At 42.9% G+C, this 19,695-nt stretch overlaps 3 protein-coding genes and 1 long non-coding RNA gene across 9 annotated transcripts in view; 2 read left to right on the top strand and 2 right to left on the bottom strand.

Moving 5' to 3' along the window:
* LOC100118721 (UNC93-like protein) overlaps positions 1-3,415 on the bottom strand; it is a 64,253-nt gene extending 60,838 nt beyond the window's left edge. The window contains exon 1 of the mRNA XM_003424966.5: positions 2,457-3,415. The gene's annotated coding sequence lies outside the window, so the exon portion shown is untranslated. The remainder of the gene's footprint in view (positions 1-2,456) is intronic.
* A 404-nt stretch (positions 3,416-3,819) lies between these two features.
* LOC103317832 (nitric oxide synthase-interacting protein homolog) lies at positions 3,820-6,118 on the top strand. Of its 2 annotated transcripts, XM_031926085.2 has the most exons (7): positions 3,820-4,017; positions 4,091-4,620; positions 4,719-4,830; positions 4,911-5,317; positions 5,396-5,504; positions 5,591-5,676; positions 6,002-6,118. In XM_031926085.2, the coding sequence occupies exons 2-6, from the start codon at positions 4,445-4,447 to the stop codon at positions 5,660-5,662; spliced, it is 876 nt and encodes a 291-aa protein (XP_031781945.1). In that variant the 5' UTR covers positions 3,820-4,017; positions 4,091-4,444; the 3' UTR covers positions 5,663-5,676; positions 6,002-6,118. The 2 variants fall into 2 exon arrangements, with proteins under 2 accessions (XP_031781945.1, XP_016843984.1); XM_016988495.3 differs by lacking the exon at positions 6,002-6,118 and having other exon boundaries at positions 5,591-5,966.
* LOC116416745 lies at positions 5,750-6,390 on the bottom strand. Its single transcript, XR_004227086.2, has 2 exons — positions 6,293-6,390; positions 5,750-6,201 (listed from the first exon to the last, which is right to left on the bottom strand). It is a non-coding gene; the product is annotated as an uncharacterized LOC116416745 (long non-coding RNA).
* Positions 6,391-6,547: 157 nt separating this feature from the next.
* LOC100118796 (protein cycle) overlaps positions 6,548-19,695 on the top strand; it is a 28,801-nt gene continuing 15,653 nt past the window's right edge. For 3 of the 5 annotated variants that reach the window (XM_008217583.4, XM_008217573.4, XM_031926045.2), the window contains exons 1-2: positions 17,514-18,131; positions 19,198-19,585. In XM_008217583.4, the coding sequence (XP_008215805.1) occupies positions 19,371-19,585 (215 nt within the window). In that variant the 5' untranslated portion in view covers positions 17,514-18,131; positions 19,198-19,370. Of the gene's footprint in view, positions 6,909-15,824; positions 15,893-17,513; positions 18,132-19,197; positions 19,586-19,695 lie in introns of those variants that run through there. The other 2 variants (XM_032599587.1, XM_032599589.1) reach the window with 2 other exon arrangements.

Raw genomic sequence — 19,695 nt, 5'->3', positions numbered from 1 at the left:
AAAATTATACTTTCAATTTTGATACGTCAAATTCTACAAAGCTTATCGCAAAAATTTGCACTGTTCCTGCAGCCGAAAACAAATATAAACTTCTCTTATCTAGAATACTATATATTTGAAAGCCTGTTCCCAAAATCCTCGTCCTCACTCGCACGGAAATTTCCACTTTTCAGCCTCTATATTGCACGTCTCTACTTCTCTTCTCGCGAACACATGCAAATACAATCCCGACATGCCTCGCGCGCGAAGGCGAGGGTCGTCTCTCTCTCTCTCTCTCTCTCTCTCTCTCTTGAGAGATCCTCCATGAATAAGACGCGAGTCGAATTCCCGAGTCAAATCCCAATACACATCGATCGGCGAAGATATAGGTAACTATTTATGCGCAACGCAGAACGAGTCCTGATGTGTGTCTTTTCGCGATATGGCCCCCAAGTAGGCCATGGTTCAGCTTGTAAGGACACCGGTTAAGCGCTTATATGGGTGTATATATAGACGATTGGGGTATAAGAGAGGCGCATGTAGACATGATATGCGCGCGCGCGCGCGGTGAGCTTGCGCAAGGAGGTCCGCGCGAGAGAGCGTCGCACACGTTGACCGCCTGATTCGCGACAGAATTTTCGCCGTTGCGCTATTTGAGCTTCGAGGGGATTTGTTGATTTCTGTAAAGTTTGTGCAATGCGTTTACAATTGAAATAAATTACCATTCAACGTATCGACCAAAGAATTGTTTCAGTACTAACACAGTTCTACACCTCCGACCAACAATATAAAGAAAGTACCGAACTTCTCTCGCTTCTTCTCAGCCGGTCGAATTTTGAGAGAAAAAGCTACTAGACTCGAGATTAAACCGAATTCACTGTCCGATACGCGCTCGCTCGCGGCAAACACATCCGAGTGTGCCTCTCCTCTCTCTCTCTCTCTCTCTCCATTCGTGCGAGTTTATTAAACTAAATTGAAACTTCCCTAATGTGCTTGTAAACGTAGCCTCTCGCCGCCGACGACGAGCCAAAAATATCATTATAACGCGCTTACATTACACGTACACGTACACCCCAGTGCCTAATTACACTACTCCGAAAATCGCGCGCGCGCGCGCCCGCAATGAGATGGTTTTGGGCAACTCGCGAGGCAATCTTTGCAATTGTTTAACGACTTTTTCCCCCGCAGATAGCGAGGCGCGAAATTCAAAAGCGGCGCCGAAGACGCTTATGCTGCCACGAGCGCTCATAATTCCCGCTCTTGTAATTACGCGCGCGAAACAACGACTCCTCTCGCTGTGCTTATTTCACGTGCGCTTACACGTTGGACAATTGAGATGTGTCGAGCGCTGCACACGCGCCGGGTCTCGAAAAACTATGACCAGTGTGTACGACGATGATTTTGAAGAGGAGAAAAACGTGACTCGTAAAGACGTCCGTTAGCTCTGGCGTTGAGACTATGCTTCGTCGGCGGTAAATTTTCTGTTGTGTGTTTTTTTTTCTTTTTTATACCCAAGAGAGAGGTAGGTAGGGTTTCGAGGAAATTCATTAATTTATCGGTCGTCGTAATACGACTGAATTGTTGTTATTTCGAGCGAGCTGATGGCTACGCGTGATTTCAATTATTTCCACAATTTTATACTCGTGATTTTTTCCCTTGAGCTTTCTGCGACTAAAATAAGAGTCATATAATTATTGCAATTTACAGCGTGTGCACAGGCTCAAAAAGAGCGCTGTACAGTCTGAACGAAAGTTTATCCTTCGTATCGCAGTCGATCCGATTATAGAAGTTGCGAGTGACGGTCCCAGATGCAGTGTAGCTCTAAAAAGAGTCGCGCTCGCGCAACGAGCTGATAAGCCAATTGGTATTCAAAGTTACCGATTCGCTACGCCGAGCAACGAAACGCGCGCATATTGCTACAGATGCCCGATAAACCTGAGCGGACGAATCGCCTTTGGCTGTATATACGTACGGTTTTATGCACCGAACGAAAATTCTGAGCCAGACGACCCTGGTGTTTTAATTTTTTTTTATTGGCATCGTAGCGAAAGAGATTTTATTGCTGTTTTGAATTTGACGATGTGAGCATATAAGTCGCGCAATTTTTTATTACGCGCATTTTACGCCTGTTCGAATAAACGTGCGACCCTGCACGAAAAATATTGGCCAATGTTTACTTTTAAAATAATAGCCCTGACTAACCGAGTCAATAATCATGGCATTGTATTGTTAAAGGCCGTAAGAAAACAATGAAAATCCACGGCTACTGGATGCATTATCGCGCGCAGTTGATTACAATGGCCCGAGTGAGCGCGTCAATGAAGGGTAAAAACCGATATGAAAACAAACTCTGAGAATACGGGCTGTTCCGGCGCTGTGCGAAATGTTTATACTCGGGGTCTCGCACAAAAAGAGGGGGGGGGGGGAGTGCGAATAATGCGATGTTTTCGTAAATAAAGTGTCCTTTGTGTACTTACTCGCACTGCCTGTCATCCGATTTAAATTCTCTGCTCGATTATCTGTCAGCGATCATCGAATCATCGTGTGTCGCGTAGCGCAATCTTTGCAATCCATATAAAATACTTGTACGGCGAGGCTTTTTTTACAATTCTTATGCAGCTCTTCTCAGCGAGTCTCTTCGTATTCTCGAGGTGGCTTATACCAGTTGAGACTGGATAATTTTTTTCGGCGCAAAAACGTTTACGAATCTGACACGACGCTCGTAAAAACTACACGGTATCTTTGAGATATTAAAATCGTTTTATGGTGTGCCCGATGTAACGTATATAGGATATTCGCTATACTGTTTTGCTCTGCTGTGCGCTGCACGTTGAGAAAAAAAACGAACGTTTTCGGTTTGTAAGCAGAAAAAGCAGCTCCGGAGTGTCTTGACTGTGCAGAAATATGAAAAAGTCGTTAACGATATAAGTATGACTCACTGGCAAAAAATAGAGAACACAACAATAAATTCACTTCTGAAGTATCATCGTATACACAGGCACACACACGCACACACAGACACGATGCACGCTGAGAATATTTTTCTAGAAGCAATATGAATTCAGCGTAAAAACCGCCGAACGGCCAAGTCGTCACTGTTTACATCATTCGCACCCCTCTTTTATAACCTCACTTCACACGAAAATCACTTGCACCGCTCGCCGAATTCATTCGTTACACCACTGTCGTCTTCGATCACTGTCGACCGATTTCTCAAGTAAAGCGACGCTACTGTCAAGGAAAACAAATTATTCGTATGCAAGATGTGTACATACACGTATACGAAATTTTTTCTTCCGATGAACGATATTATAGGTAGACAGTCGCGTTATGCTCCCGCGGCCGAGCAAACAGAACTTGCGAGTTCGATGGTTCGCTATATTTATAACGTCGAGATTTTGTGTATACCTACTAATCACACTCGAGTATAGGTCGAGGTATAATCGTACAGATGTGAGTTTATGGAGCGTATGCGTCGCGCGTAATTGGAGGAAAATCGAAAGGTGCTCTGATTGGCCGATGCCCGATTAACTTTGCCATTTTCGTCACGCTTTCGTGCTTTCCCGTACGATTATATGCTTTTATTGCTCGAGCTCTATGAGTTTCACGCGCTGACTTGATTGTTCGAGAAGTTTTTTTAGTACGTGTTGAAAATACGATGTTTTTATTTTTGTCAATTTCAATTTTTTTTTAGTTAGGAAACGGCGTTAATTCTCATCAGCAACGCAAAATATTTTCTATTTATTTTCGAAATGCCAGTTTTATTCGTTAATTTTTACAATGTTTTTATTTATGTTAAGGGGAAACGTTCAAGGTTTAATTTAAACTTTTCCAGACAAGCCACCTGCTGGAATCCTCCAGAGTTGCATGGGGACATGTACTTTTCTCAACCGATAACAATACTGACATTGATGTCTAGATCAGGCATGCTCTACCTTACCTACGATTGATAAGACAAGTAGATTTAGTCAGTAACAAATTATAAAAGGCAGTTTTAGTATGAGTATCATAGCACAACTGTTAACTATATCTGTATATGTATGTAATTATTAATTATATGTGCACACATACACATCTTATACACAATAAATGCATGTAATTTTGTCACTAGGTGGCGTCAGTCCACGTAGGAGGGTAAAGCAGATTAGCGTCCCCCGCCTGATGACAGCATTGACAGCCAGTCCTGCACTATAAGTAAGTGTACCTATAGCTGCCCCACTCTCGATCCGGCAACACCACGTCTATTAACGAGCCGTATAAGTTCGAATCTTACCGTCAGTCGTCAGTCAGCATACTTACAGTATTCAGTGGGAGTCCAGCCATCGGATAGTAACGTTGTTTGTTTTGAAGTATCGTAATTTGTGAACAGGATATGCATAAGAATTAGGTTAGGAGAGTTGGTAATCTCCAAAAGGCACCAAGCAGAGGTAATCTGTCAAAGATTTAACATTTCCGTGTAAACAAAATGACGCGCCACGCAAGAAATTGTACGGCTGGAGCAGTTTATACCTACCATGAGAAGAAAAAAGATGCAGCAGCGTCAGGATACGGTACAAACAGCCAAAGAGTTGGAAAGGACTCTTTGAGGGACTTTGACTGTTGTTGTTTGTCTTTGCAGCCTTGCAGAGACCCAGTAATAACGTAAGTTTGGTTTGGAATTTTTCAATTTTACCAGTATCCATTTAATTCTTTGTTACCTCTATTTTATGCAAATTAATTGATCTCTGAATCTGTTACAGAAAGGATGGTTATTTGTTCGACAAGGAGGCGATACTGCAGTACTTCTTAACAAAGAAAAAGGAGTACGCGAGAAAACTGAAAGAATATGAAAAGCAAAAGAAAAAGCGGGAGGTTAGTTGAGTATTTTTTAATGGATCACTTACATTAGTTTATAATTCTTTATTTATTCATACATTATGTTTTTAATTCAGGAAACTTCTCAAGAGCAGACTGCTAATGAAGAGCTGGAAAAATTACAAAATTTCCTCAAGGCAGAGAAAACTATTGTCTTCAAGAAAACCGCAAAGCAAGAAGAAGAGGCTGCTGGGTCATCCGTGTCGAACATGAGCAATGGGCGAGACAAGCAATTACCCAGTTTCTGGATTCCCTCAAAAACACCCGAATCGAAGGAAATGATTCTAGAAAAACCAGACAAAAATATATACTGCCCAGTCAGTGGAAAAATTCTCAAAATGAAAGATCTTTTACCTATTAAATTTACCGAAGTAAAGGATCCGGATGACAAGAAAGCATTAATTGTCAAGACTGCTCGATACATGTGCCCAATCACTCATGATATATTAAGTAATAGTACTCCATGTGCTGTTCTTAGGACCACGTAAGATTCAATAGCTCAATCCTTACATACTTAATTACATCCAAAGCATTTCCTTAGTATTATTCTTTTGCATTTCAGTGGTGATGTGGTTACAATGGAATGTGTGGAAAAGCTTATCAAAAAAGACTGGATCAATCCATTAGATAACTCAAAACTGACAGAAGAGGACATCATTCCTCTGCAAAGGGTAATTAAAATATAATGACTATGATTGAAATTGATAAAAAATGATATATACAACAAGATATTAAAAATTATTTTTAATTATTTCAGGGAGGCACAGGTTATTCAGCAGCAAACGTTAATTTACAAGGAAAACACGAGAGACCAGTGTTACAAGCATAACTTATACTTTATTGGTATTTTTATGATATTAATTATGCTCTAGATAGAGAGAGAATCAACTGCGCGTTTTAGTTTTTTAATTAATCATGAATTGTGCAAATGCCGATTGACCATATCGGCGATCAGATCTTCATTTAAGTACCTAAACGTTTCTTCTTAAAATAATGCACATAATGTTTATGTGTGACGAAACTGAAATGTATAAATATTACATTTCATACATAGTACCTAATTGTTAGAAAAATTTGTAAAAATATGAAGATAAATATTTCAAATACAATAGAAATCTGCATTTAACATCTTACTTTTATGTCTGTTATTTTCGATTTCATGTTTAAGGAAATGGTAAAGGATGGAAACTTTTTTATTTCGAACAAATTTCATCTACAAAACGTCAATAATACACGTGAGCCTTCATGCTGATGGTCTGAAGTTGACGATGAGTGGAATAGCTTTACAGTTAAAGCTTTGACAGATTAATATAACGTGTTTTAGACACAGACTGCTGACGTGGATAGTTTCTCACGTAAATAGATACCCTTTATTTTATCGATTGAAACGCAATAAAATCAATTCATTCAAATTCAACTTTAATAACGAGCTCTGATATTTAAATTTAAATTACAGTACCAACATCTCATCTTCATCATCCTTAACAATAACACAAGTGAAAATAGCACTCATTCGATCGGACACCACAGCCTACTGCACGCAAGCTCTCCTGCCAGTATAAAGCTTAGATCCATAAGGTGCTGCCACCGTATAGGAACATGCCGCAACTGCAGCACGCGTGCATGTGCATCGCTCGGTATGCAAGACGACTCGCATTTTTCTCTCTCTTTTAATGCACACACCACTATCACGGACACACACGCTCGTTCGTTTAGCTCTCGTCTCTGCTTTGCGCGCGCGTGAGCAGTCGTTGTACGTGTGCTTCTTCCTCGAGACGTGCGCTCTCCCGCTCGTGCTTATAATATTCTCTCTCGGTTTCTTCGCGTATCCAGGACGAATATTATTCGCCTCTGAAAATTTTATCGTCGTGTACAATAAAAAACGTGCTGTACACAATACTCGTGGCAGTGAGGGAAGCCACACGCGTGTCGCGTATGTTACATGTGCTTCGAATATACACACACACACACACACACACATCGTTATTGTTAACCAAAGGATCGTCCGCAGCGACATAGACGTCGGAGCTATGAGGACCGGCGACCTGTTGCGCCTTCTCCTGTTCTGAACGTGAGTGCGTGTCCCGACTGTCATTTATATATGTACACATTTAATACACGTCGATGCGCATTTCTGATTTTTTGCCGCTTATCTGTGCGAAAGAGCTGATCTATGATAATGAGCGCTCGATGTTTATGTATGTTAGGGGACTTTGCCGAGCGCGAGCTTGCGCCGAGCTTTCGACGATATCGTACTCGCGATTGTTTGGATGTTTTCTTCGTCTAAGTGTTAGAGTAAAAGAGCCTTGAGTCAACTTTGAAATCGGATCAAGGGTGAGAGACGATTTTTCCTGGTGTATATATAAAATCGAAGAGCCTTCGCTGCATGGATTGTCGTCGGATCGCAACGCCGGCTAGAACTTTTTATTTTCGTTTCGTTTTCCTCGTTCGAGGAGAAAAAAAATAACAGCCGACTCGTACGATCGCATTTTTGCTGAAATAACACTGCGCTGCCGTAAGTGTCGTTACACAATTTTCACGAAAGCCACGACGCATAACCAAGCGGAATCGCGATTTATCATCGAATTCTTATTATTTTATCGTCTTCGAGTTCTTGCCGGTGAAATTTCTTTGCGCGCAAGGTCACCACTACAGGGAATCCGTACAATGTCGTCGGAAAAATCGAACGGCCGAGTCGCCGCTACTGCTGGACGTGTTATATTCTGAGCGCAGAGAATCGTGTCGCTGAGTTTTTCGTGTTCGTTGAAGTCTCCTGGGGCTGATGGAGATTTTTCTATTCAACGATTGAAAAGAAAATCGGCTATAATACTTCTTCGATGTATATAAGGCACATCCACGCTCGTACACGAAACTCATCCTTCAGCTTTTTAAATCTGATTACTGGCACTAGTGACGTCACGGCATATCAAATACATTAGTAGTCGATAAAAAACGATGACGCCGGCTTTGACGCTCGGCAACGGCTTGAAAATTTACGTCGATTAAAATAAATATTACCTTTTTAAGTGCACGCTTTGATCGCTCTCGGGTTACATAACGTTATGTAATTTTGTGCGGAAAAGTCGAAGGAAACGGCCAATTTTTCTAGTATGCATGCATACGAATATTATTGTTTGCGAATGCGTTTTGTGTACGCATGTAGCTCGTACGTGTCTTCTTCTAAATCTTGGTTTTTCACTGCACGATGTGGAGCTGGACTTAATGTCACTGTGCGCCATACACACGGCTCGTCTCGTTTTTCGCGCGTGTCTGCGCTTTCTGGCCGATGATGTCGACGAGCGGAGGCTTCAGTGTACCTTTTAGTGCGTTTTATCGCTCTCAGTGCGGTTCATTGCATTAGGTTTTTAATAATATTACGTGGTCGACGAAACAGCCACGAAACCGTTTTTTTTTCTACTTTGATTTCTTTCTTTCCATTGTTTGTTGTAAAGTTTTTATGATTATTACAATCATGTTCGACGCAGTATAACTAATCGATTAATTTGCTTCTTTATAAAAAATTAATATTTTATCAACATTGTGATGAGTGTTGCATTTAAAATTTATTTAAATTATTTAATTTATCTTGTTAGTAAATTCTCAAAATTCAGCAGCAAGTAATCAACGTTTCCTGACGACTGTCATTTACTTTGGGCAAACCTCGAAACGACGTCATGAAGTCGTTTGACGTTTAACCGTAAAGTACGAATTCATACCAAGTTTTTACAACCATACCACACGGATAATTGAAAATATGCATGAAAATAAGCGCTCGCGTATGCAGGCTTTGCAAAAACGCCCCGTATATGGTGGTGTAGAAAGTAATAAACTAAAAGCGTTGACTTGCAGTTGCAAGAAAACGTTGCCGCACGGCGTATTTGATCTGTAGGTCTAAGCAGAATTTCGTTCTTTAACAATGGGAGTATAATTCGTCATAAGCGACTTTTTCTACTTAAAATATCTACTTAGATCTCAAAACTTCTCAATCAGTCACCAGTCGATAAAGCTTCTGTCTCTCATGCAAATCCATAATATATCCCGGTCGATTTGAAATCCAGGCAAATCAGTATGCGACAGAAAACTTCGCTCTGCGCCTATCTCTCAGAAGATCGGCTGTTCGCGAGCGTATAATAATTTCCCGTGTTTTCAATCTGCGTGTAGTATAGTAAGTGCGCATGTAGCGTGTCCTACAGCCTATGGCGCGGTCATTTAACAAATGCAGAGTTGGATCGAGAACAGGCTACGGGTCGAAGTGGAGCTGTTATTGCCTTTTGACGAACGAACGAATACGCTTTTCGTATTGAAAATCCATGTAGCTATAGCTTTTTCTTATCCTTTGAATGATAGGCAAAATCCGCATCAACCGAAACCGAACACGTCTTTTCTCGTAAGTTTGTTTAAGTGGACACTGCTGGCATTATCCGCGCGTTCAAATGTTTCATTCATTATCTCTGGAAAAAGATGGCTGCAGGTTCAATAAGAGAGACGCGGAATGCGAATTGTCTCGACGCAGCAGATCGTTGCAGACCGCGTATCGTAACTTGTGCGATACATATTTCATAGATCACCATTTACTTTTTTTTCACCGCAACGTTTTTACACGTTTGCTTATGATTGTTTCGATATTGTTTCGTTGTAGTGATCGATTCTTGGAGTTATAGCACTTTTATCAGTGCTTTATATAGTATATTGTAAACGAATTTGAAAAAAGAGAAGTAAAAAAGACATTGTTTAACTTTCCGAAAAAGCGCAATTACTACCATCAACCGCAGTAGCGATCTCGAGTCTTCGAGCAACGCCTCGTATACGGAGAATTAAGATCGGCGAGCAGATCGCGTCGCGATAAAAACCGGCGCCGTTATAATCGGTATAGGACACCGACTACTGTCGAGCCTTTTATGTCCAGCGGCCACTTTATCGGTATGCGAGCAAATTATGATTCGTTGCAGTATGGCGCCAAGAGTTTTGGACTGGCCTTTCTGTCTCTGGCTGACGAAGACAGGTGGCGCATAGGAATATTCTCATTTCTCGCACCACAATCTGCGCGTTGAGTGTATATATAAAGGCTGCCTCTTTTTCCCTGCTTTTTGTGGGTCGCTTATGACATAACTGCAACTGAGTTTTGTGTTATTGTTGCATGCATTGAGTCAGTTTTCATACTGACTTAATAGTCTTTAACTACATTGTACCTACTATAACAGAATTGATTTGCATGAGCTGCTTATATCGCTCATGACAACAGCTGTCCAATCGTCATTAAAAAAATAGCGTCTCTCAAAATGACAACACACAATAAGAGGGGGAGAAATCTCAAAGACCCGCTTGTAAATCCCAAAGAGGGGTGATTGTAAGGAAGCGACGCTCTCTTACATAAATAATTAGTGTCGCTGATCGCCGCGTGTACCATTGTACGTCAGACACATCTGCGACTGTAGACTGCCATTGCGTAATTCTGGGATATCCCCTCACTTCTCGTCGAGCGAAGGGTCGAGCTTTCTTAGATTTTTATGCTAGGAGGGACGCGTTTTGTGATTCATTCCATCGTCGACTTTTTTTCAGAAAGGAAAGATGTTTGCTATTCATGCCGTAAAACGACAAAAACTCGAAATTGTTTTTTTTTTCACGCATAGCTTTATCTGCAATTCGCGTATTTTTCCTTATTGAAAATGCATTTTTTTTATAGATTTATTTTAGCATACATGATGTATGTAAAAAAATAGCAGTCTGACTTTAGGAGTATACGTGCAATTTATTCCTATATATGTTTCAATGTCACCGCCATAAATTGCCTTTTTTTGAGAACACTATCATATACCTATATGTATATAGGCCCAATAGTGTCAAAAAAAGTCGCTTAGATTCTCACTTGAAATTAGATCACTAAAAAATAGAAATTATATTTCACAAATTAAATCAAGTAAACAGAACGAAATCCTTAAACATCCATATCTATATCTACAATAGTTGGAAAAACGCATTGAACTCTCAATACCTGTATATGTATATATCGCTTCAAACAGTAGCCAGTTTATGGCAGTCTCGTGATAAAATTCGCTTCTCAACGTATTGCAATGCAAGAAAAAAAGGCGTAATTCTGTCTGTCGATGCCTACAAACGGATCACTCCCCGGAATCATATGAATATCAAATTCATCCATTATACCGCATCGATTGAAGCACGTCGTGTCCGACGATTATACGCGTTTATCGTGAATCGTGTGCGTGATTGAATTTGATTTTTTAATTTCCATTTCCATTCGATAAATCGAAGAAAAAACGCCCTACCAATTATTGTTGTTTTTCTTTGCGCTATGTGAGTCATTGACGATATTATCGATACACCGTGAGCGATATACTTGGACATAGAAAGAAACAAAAAACAATTTGACATCATTTGATCTACTGATAGATTGATCGGGTGATGTCGTTTTTTTTTTTAATGAAATCGATCACAAAATAAAAATGGCTTTTATATAATTTCGTACAAGCGTTCGCGCGTATAGTTGAGGCAAAATTTCCTGCAGTTTTCACTTTTGTGTTGTTCGTTTTCAAAGTCCTATCGCCGCACTACAGTTGTTAAACGCTTCTACACGTGTGTGCCTCCAATAATGACGTTTTCAAAATACATTAATGCTACACGTGCATCATTTTTCACGAATATTATTAAGTGCATTTAATGAGCTAATAGTTGTTTCTATATATAGTTATAAAAAAAAGTTTCAGTCTCGCAAATCTCTCAAAACTTGAAAAAAGCTTCTCCCAAGCTCTATATCACAACACACACAAGAAACGACGAATCAAAGAGTAGATAGTCGCAAGAATCCAACCTTGGCTATAGCAGTTCAGCGGTTGTTAAACGACAATGAGCGCTTCTTTAAACACCTTCGAAGTCGGTACATCACGCGACTCGCGATTGCGTCACGCTCGTGTCGCACGATAGCAACCGATACGAGGATGCAGCCGACGACTCGCAAGCTTCGAGGTACTTCACCTTTACTTGCGCCGATGCGACGTCGCGAGGCGTACTATGGCGAGATCGCGAAAACTAGACTCGAATGAATGAGCCACGAGGACTTGCAAAATTTTTTCTACGATACAGTAGGGTTAAAAGTGCTCCAAAGCTTGATTCAATATAGCAACAAGTACAATTGTCGTTTCATGCGAAAACTGACTGTTGGATACATGTTATCAGAGATTATACTTAAACTCAGCACAGCGAGTGTACACACACGTTAACATATAGTTACCGCGCGGACTAAGCACTAAGTAAGCCATAAAACTTTTGCAACAAGGAGACACACAGTCGCAAATCCATCAAGGTTTCTAGCGATGGACAGTAGCGAAAATTGAAAAATCAAATAGCGCTGACATAACTCCAATGCTGATCGAGGGAATAAATATCGGCGCTAATATACATAATGCTTCTCTGTATATTATCCATCTCGTCGATAACTCGTTCACTACGTTACGTCAACCCTCGACGCGTCATTCCAACCTTGATCGAAAGCTCCGAGCAATTTTGCAATCGCGTTAACGCCGCGCGCAGATGATAATGTCATTGCGGAAAGTAGGCGAAAAAAGCAGCGCGAGCTTTTGTGTATCTCTGCGCGCGAGCGGCGTTTTCTTCTATAGAAGTGGAACCCCGCCGAGCAGATCGGAGTCACCGATATGGCGCACGCGATATTTTTCTTCTGTTGTTCCATGGCGACATTGTAATAAAATTATACGAGACTAGTTTTAGTATAGGCAAAGAGGTTTTCTATTATTGCTTTCTTTTTTATATAGTAGCAGAATTCGAGCTTTTCTCTGTGTCGCTCTTTCATTCTCTTTTCATCGCTTTATCAATGTGTCCGTTGTTCTTATGATTATGCTTACTCGTATTCTTGCATTTTCTCACGAACACTCGCTATTTTATCTTTTTGCATTGATGGATTCACTCGCTTCCTCTAATTATACTTACTTTACGCTCACTTCGTTGCATGCAAAATCTGTTCTCCGAGCGCCGTGCTTAAACACCGAGTACCGCAAATTAAAAGCATATTGAGCGCGAATAAAACGCTTAAAGTACTACACGGCTTACGGAATTTCTCATAGAATAAAAGCAAACAAACGACATTGCGCAATGTTGCACTGACTCTCGGCAAGCCAATCAAGCGGTGACATAGCGCTATATACTGTCTGCATCTTTCGTATCTTAAAAAAGCCCGCGCAAAGGTGATCCGGTTGCGCCGATAGCGATCGAACGAAACTTTCAAACGCGCCTTTATAGGCTCGCTACATACAGGCATATATAACCAGCGGCTTTTGTTCTTTAATCAAAATGGAGCCGATGTTGAAGAATTATTAAACCGATTGTGCGCGCGATATATAGTCCGGATAATCAACTCCAGTAGGCAACGTCTTCCGAGCGCATTCACAGAAACGCTGGTGTTGTCGGCGCGTTATATTTGCCGGATCAACAAAACATGGCGAAGAATAGCATTGTTTACAGGATGCGATAATTGCTTATGAAACGTTGCATAAGGTGTAGTCACAATGCAGGAGCTGAATATCTTCGAAAATGAAGGAGATAACGAGACTCCTCTTCTCCTCCGGCACAGACGGCATTATCACGTCGAAATACATAACAAACGTATAATATAAAATTCGATAAAGCCACACACACACACACACACACACACACACACACACACACACATACACACTCGGAGTGTAGAGAAAGCCGAGCGTCGCGATTTGCATAACTGCTGGTGTATTATATAGCGTCGCATGTGCGCTGGAGCCAAGATAAGACTATTATACCGTCGTGTGTGTAAGTAAGCTACAGCTACATATACGTGCAGTATTGAGAGCGCCGCGAGTATGCGAACCGCGTCGTAATGCGTTCGTCGACGCGGGGCCTTGACACTGCCCGCCTGTGCGGTGCATCAGACGAGAAGACGATGACTGCATCGCGACGAGGTGTATGTTGCCGGTGTTCTGACCTTCGATTTTCATGGTTCGTCGAGCGTCGTGCTTCCAACTTCCGTTACACACACACGGATGCCGTTGACTTTGTCCATTTGTAAAACAGTTTATTCCATTTTTTGAAAATTGAAGCTGCGAACTTTCAACTTCCATCAATGGTTCTCTTCCACGCGCGCAATGTATATAAAAGAAGGAAAAAAGTCAATCTCTCGCAGCTCCATTATATAACAATGATTCAATCGAAGCGAGCAACGGAGAGCGAAAAATATCACGCGACTCTTCGCATTTCGCGCGCACGAGATCTCGAGAGGCTTCGCTCGCAGAGTCTTTGCCTCCTATACGCGAGTATACATGTATATGCTTCTTTCAGTTCACGGTGTGTCGTTATTGCGCAACCCGCGCATAGTGCAGCAGTCCGCGTCACACAGTTATATACATAAGATGACGCGAGCGAATCATGCGCGGCTCGGTATGCGATGACTTGTGTTATACTATGCCTATATGTGCGATGTCGTTTGGATTTTTTTTTCGGTCTCGTTGGAATTCCAATGCCTCGCGACAAATATTTTCTCTGCAATCTTCTTTTCCATTTGATATGCGGGGACAAAGCTCGTTGCGGCATATAATTAAAGAGCAAACGTACGGGCGGATGCTTTTTTTGACGCGCTTTGTTTCGGCGCGTGCACTCGCCTCTGTGTCCAGTATTCCGCGTAAGCCGAGAAGTAAGTGTTCCAGGGTAAATACTACGCTACGAGAAGATCACCGTTTTCGACCAAAACGGAGTTTGCAGTACTTATGATGTATATAAGGGTGAAAAAGAAGTGATTCCCGTTATATGAGTATTCCAGCTAAAAAAAACCCAATCAACTCGCGTCCCGGCATCGATATCTATCAATGTACCTATATATATATGTGTGTATTGTATGTATGCATATACAGGAGCTGTAGAGGAGAAGATACCCGAGTCAGCACGTGGAAGCATGTCATCGGCAAGCCATGATCCGTCAGCCGCAAGCCCGATAAGACTTGCGTAACGAAGGGTTGTACAGCACCAGGAGCATCGAGGATATCGGGGAGTTATTATGATGTGCAGTTGCGCAATTCGAGCTTGCAGAGGTGGGGTGGGGAGATGGGATTGGTGGGGCATCAGTACGTTTGATGCTGACCTACGATGAGGCGCGTAGTAACAGAGCTGCTATATAGTTCTTTTATTCCGCTTATTTGAAATTTGTTGATTTCTGAACGAGTTCTTAAGACGGGTATCGCATGTACACATCGAGAAGTGTAATTATCTCCGACGACGCCGCCCAATTATACACGCCGAAGAAACGAATCCATAAGACACACCGCGCGCCTTATAATTGGCAGATCGTTAATTTGATCGCGTGAATTGCTCGCTGAATTGTAAAAATAAAGACACTGCTGCAGGAGAGCCTCTGCCAATTAAGCGATAAAAACGCTCGATCGGGAAACCTCATTTTCTCCGAGTCGCGAGTATACTTAATTTGTGACGATATATTTTTCACCAGACGCAAAGATCAAGTTACATTACAGCCTCTTCGTCTTCGAAAGCAACGTATAAAGCTATAATATTATACAGTATAGCCCTGCTCCTTATATCGCCTCGTCCATTCGATATACCGTATACGCGCGCTTATGCTAACATCACAGAAAATAAATCATGCGCTACTTATTACACGTGATGGCGAAAAATTCGCCGCCGAGCGAATCCAACACTGTCTTCCGTTCTTTCTTTTCCACGTGTGTCACACGAGGTGTGCACTTGGGCTTTCGTTTTAGCAGCATAACCGATAAATAGGAGACGTATATAGGGGGAAAGAAAGTTCGAAAATAAAAGTGCGAGCGCCTAGCTGTCGTTGCAGCGAAAAACGTCGTCGTGTGCGCGCGCGAGCGAGCATAATTTATAAATAGAAAAGTTGCGAGAGGGAGCGCGCTTTTGACTGTTGCGCGCGTGTCGTTTGGGATGAATTTTCATCTTTATGGAGATTATCTTGTGGTTTGCAGGTCGCAGAGGACGACGCAGCAGCTGTCCAATGAAGCCCAGACGTCGAGATTTCGAGCGAGGTTTGAAGGTATAGCGTGAATTTTTTCTCTTTTGCTTACTACCTCGCCTATAGGATCATTAAACTTTATCAGCGCAAAAGTCTATTACATTTACGCGAGACATCCCCGCGCGGTGTTGGTAATCGGATTCTGCATCGTGAACACATATCATTTCTGGGTTTGTAAAATAAGCCTATACATCGCATCGGACACTTGCGTGAGAGAGAGAGAGAGAGAGAGAGAGAGAGAGAGAGAGAGACGCATCACGTGCGGACAGGCACACATTCAATGTCTCGTCCGCACGCGGAAGCCCTCGTGGTTAACACGCGCCGCTTCGTTTGCTTATGCCAAACTGAGAATTCCGGTCTTACGTGCATTACAAATACAGCTGATCAGTCAGAAAAGTGGGCGTGTGAGTCAATGCTTGAGTTTGGGAGAACTTTGAATGTTTGTTACGTAAGCGTGAATGTTGTCTCATTATACAAGGATATATTGTAATGCCTGGAAATTAGTTATCACTACGTTCGTGGCTTCGCGAAAGGAAGGAGGATCTTTTGAGCGAGAACACGGCGAGACGGAGAAATAACACAGAGCTGACCAGAAGGACCAGCGGTGTCGTTTTACCAATCAGTCGCGAGCGGCCGAAATGACCGAGAGGAGAAACACCAGAGAAGAATAATCGAGATTGTCACCTTTGCCTCGGGTAATCATGGATGAAACGTGAGCTCTGAAAGCATCAGTGCCGAGAATATAGAAAAATATATACGATACAATGTGGAAAATCGATTACCTCTCGACTGGTCATCAAAGTCGATGCAACAGCGACGCAAATACAAAGGGCCGCATATTTACGGAATAAATCGAAGAATTTACATTTTCCACGGGGTACACTGCAGCCATCATCGCTCTAATTAATAAAGGCGACATGTGTACACATGAGAGTAACGGCTCACTATTGCACTTCAAACGACCGGTGTCAAAGCCGGCCGGCCGTCAGCAGTAATTAACGAGGCCAGAGAGACCGAAGGCACTGACGGTTTGCCTGCACGAGATAAGCCCGACTTAATGATCATCGCGATTATTATTCAATGTCGAGTCAGTCGGTGCTCGCTTCTCTATGATAAGCTCGATGACGGATCCGAGTGATTTTGGACGGTTATGGTCATTTAAAAAAAATCTGTACAGGAGGATTACCGAGAAAAAAGTTTGATGTGCTTCAATTACTGATACCCGCCGATCGTATACGTATTCCCCACGTCCTCATCGAGAGGCATAGTCCGTCTGTCGAGAGGAAAAACTTTTCTCATATCCTCATACGTGCTGTCCACATGTCACCCTTCGATCCTCCAGAGCAAACATCAGTCGTAATATCCGACAAAACCTGCATGTTTAACCTCCGCAAGCTCGCAGACATCGTCGATTGGAATCCAAAGTCCCGACTATCCGATGTAATATTCTTAATCGACGACTCTTTCAAGCCTCGAACGAAATCCGTTCATCGGGTCAACCACACCGTACAAAAAAAAACGAAGAAATTCTTCGAACGCTGCGCAAGCTCGTCTTCTATACGCATGCGCCCTTGCGGAGCAACTCCCCCTTTCAACGCTTCCGAGCAGGGGCTGGGGTGGCTCTCGCGCAATGGTCCAGTCGCAGTGGGGCTGATGCGGGAGTTAGCCCTCCTCCTTCGCCGCCTGTTGCAGTCACTCCCACCTGCGAGCCCCGTGGCTCGCACGCGACCACGTGGCCTTCCCGCGCTTTCTGGTCGCACGACCAGTCGCTCTCGTGATCGCGTGCAGCCAAGAGACCTTCGCGCGCGCGCGCGCGCTGCTGTCGTGCGAAGAAGCTTTTCAAGCTTTTATCCTTCCCGCGAACGACGAGCTTTCGACCATGAGGACAAGCTGCGCAAATCTGTCCAACCGCACCGGCGAAATTCTAACGACATAAGCTATATCCGTCCTCGTATACTTAGTGATCTGTGCGCTGCAACAAGTGCGACGAAAAGCTTAAAGTGACGGAGCCTCGGGGCCGACGAGTGTGTGTGTGTGTGTCGTTTGGATAATACAGAGCTGAATAGTGAGAAAAAAGAAGCATCGGTGAAGCGAGTCTCGGCGGAGGGCGTCGGGGCCTGTAGCCGGCGCGGCGAGGTAAGCAAGGCTCGCAGCGAGGCCCGGAGCAGGGAGGACAACGGGGCAGAAGGCTCGAGGCCCTTTTCCGAGGCTGTCGATGATGCCGCCATATCCGCCGCTACCTGGATGTACAGGCTTTTCGGTGAGCGAGTCTTCCTGGCTCTTCGATCGTCGCGAGAGAAAGTGAGGGGGTCTTGTTTTTATCCCAGCTTTGGTCGAGTAGAACTGCTCGAATGCGGTCAGACCCGGCGGGTTTCGGTCAATTTTTCAAAGACTTTGCTGTGCACAACGTTTGATTTGCGCGTTTCCAATTTTCATATAAAGCTTCATACGAGTTTGCGAACTGACTTTATCGACCCTGAATTTTCATAGCCTGCTTGGACTAATTGGACAAAACGGGTTTTGTGTGCAATTGAGCAACCTGGCGAACGGCGCGTTTTTAGCTTTAATCGACATTACGTAAACTTGGTTGACCTGCATTGAAACTGGCGAGAATCCACGATTAATGGTACATTATATCGAATTTGACTTACAAGTAAAAACGATCGCAGCACTTTTCGACCGTATATATGAGAAAAGAATCGCGCGGGCTGTTAATATTTATTATCTATTATCTAACAGTTATACCGAAAAGGCAATAACACCGGTAGACATTTTTTTTTGGCCATAAAACATCGATAAGTGTAGACGAATGCGTCAGTTGAGCAATTTTTTCGAACTTGTTCATTCCTCTATTTTTCTTTTTTTTTTGCTTATACTTCAAAATTACATTTTTGTGCAGGAACTATTCTTCGTGTATCCAGGTGAAATGAAAAAATTTATTGAGATTTGAAAGACGGATGTCGTGATCAGTGCTGTAATCGACGCGAAAACGTTTTTCTTGTGGAGCTTGTACTGATGAAAAATCTGCGCGTAATAAATTCGCATTTGAAATAAAAAATTCAAACAATAACAGCAGGAAAAAAGATTATGGTTTAGCCAACGGTAATCATTATAGACGAATGGATATTCTGGTAATTCGAATTGTTTACTTTGGTTTTCGCTTGATTCTCACACGTACGAATCTACACTCGTCCACTGTGATGGTTGCTGTTTAAATCATAAGCGAATTCTCGAGCCTTTCACAAAACTTGAAAATCAACTCCCCTCACCTTCTCAAACAACTGCGCACAAAAGCAGAACGTCAACGACAATGATCTCTCTCGCAGACGAGGGCGGTATCTCGCTGGACGGCTGCAACAGCAGCGCCGTCGACCAGTTCTCGGACTGCTTCGAGGAGGCGTCCAAGACGGTGGTCGCCGAGCCTCAGCATCGCCCACAGCGTCATCATCATCAGAGCCACGGCACGACGGACCTAATATAAGCGGTCTACGGCAGCAACATGGTCGTCCAGGAGAGTCAGGCTCACAGCTACAGCGAAATGTTGCAGCAGCAACGTCAGCATCAGGAGAACCAGAAATTCATCTCCATCGAGGAGCTCAGGCCCAGGGCCGATTACTCCGCTGTGGCGACCTCCTCTTCTGGGGGACACAATGTCTACCATCAACAGCAGCAGAGCCATTACCAGACGTACTATAACTTGACGCCTGTGCAAGAGTAAGGCTTTTATTGATACTGGGACACTTTCTTCAAAAGTCACGTAGCACCTTCTATACTCTACGACACAGATATCCTTCGATTGTTCCTCCGGTGCCCCGAGATACTTT

The sequence above is a fragment of the Nasonia vitripennis genome, chromosome 1, assembly GCF_009193385.2.
Source record: "Nasonia vitripennis strain AsymCx chromosome 1, Nvit_psr_1.1, whole genome shotgun sequence".
In the NCBI taxonomy this organism is placed as follows: domain Eukaryota; kingdom Metazoa; phylum Arthropoda; class Insecta; order Hymenoptera; family Pteromalidae; genus Nasonia; species Nasonia vitripennis.
The sequence above is the reverse complement of the archived record's forward strand: the minus strand, read 5'-3'. Positions and strand labels throughout refer to the sequence as shown.

Bases quoted from the DNA above. Each gene is read 5' to 3' on its own strand.
- LOC103317832 (XM_031926085.2), top strand. From the start codon at position 4,445: ATGACGCGCCACGCAAGAAATTGTACGGCTGGAGCAGTTTATACCTAC. The intron at 5,318-5,395 runs GTAAGATTCAAT...TTTGCATTTCAG, and splicing joins TGTGCTGTTCTTAGGACCAC to TGGTGATGTGGTTACAATGG. The intron at 5,505-5,590 runs GTAATTAAAATA...TAATTATTTCAG, and splicing joins ACATCATTCCTCTGCAAAGG to GGAGGCACAGGTTATTCAGC.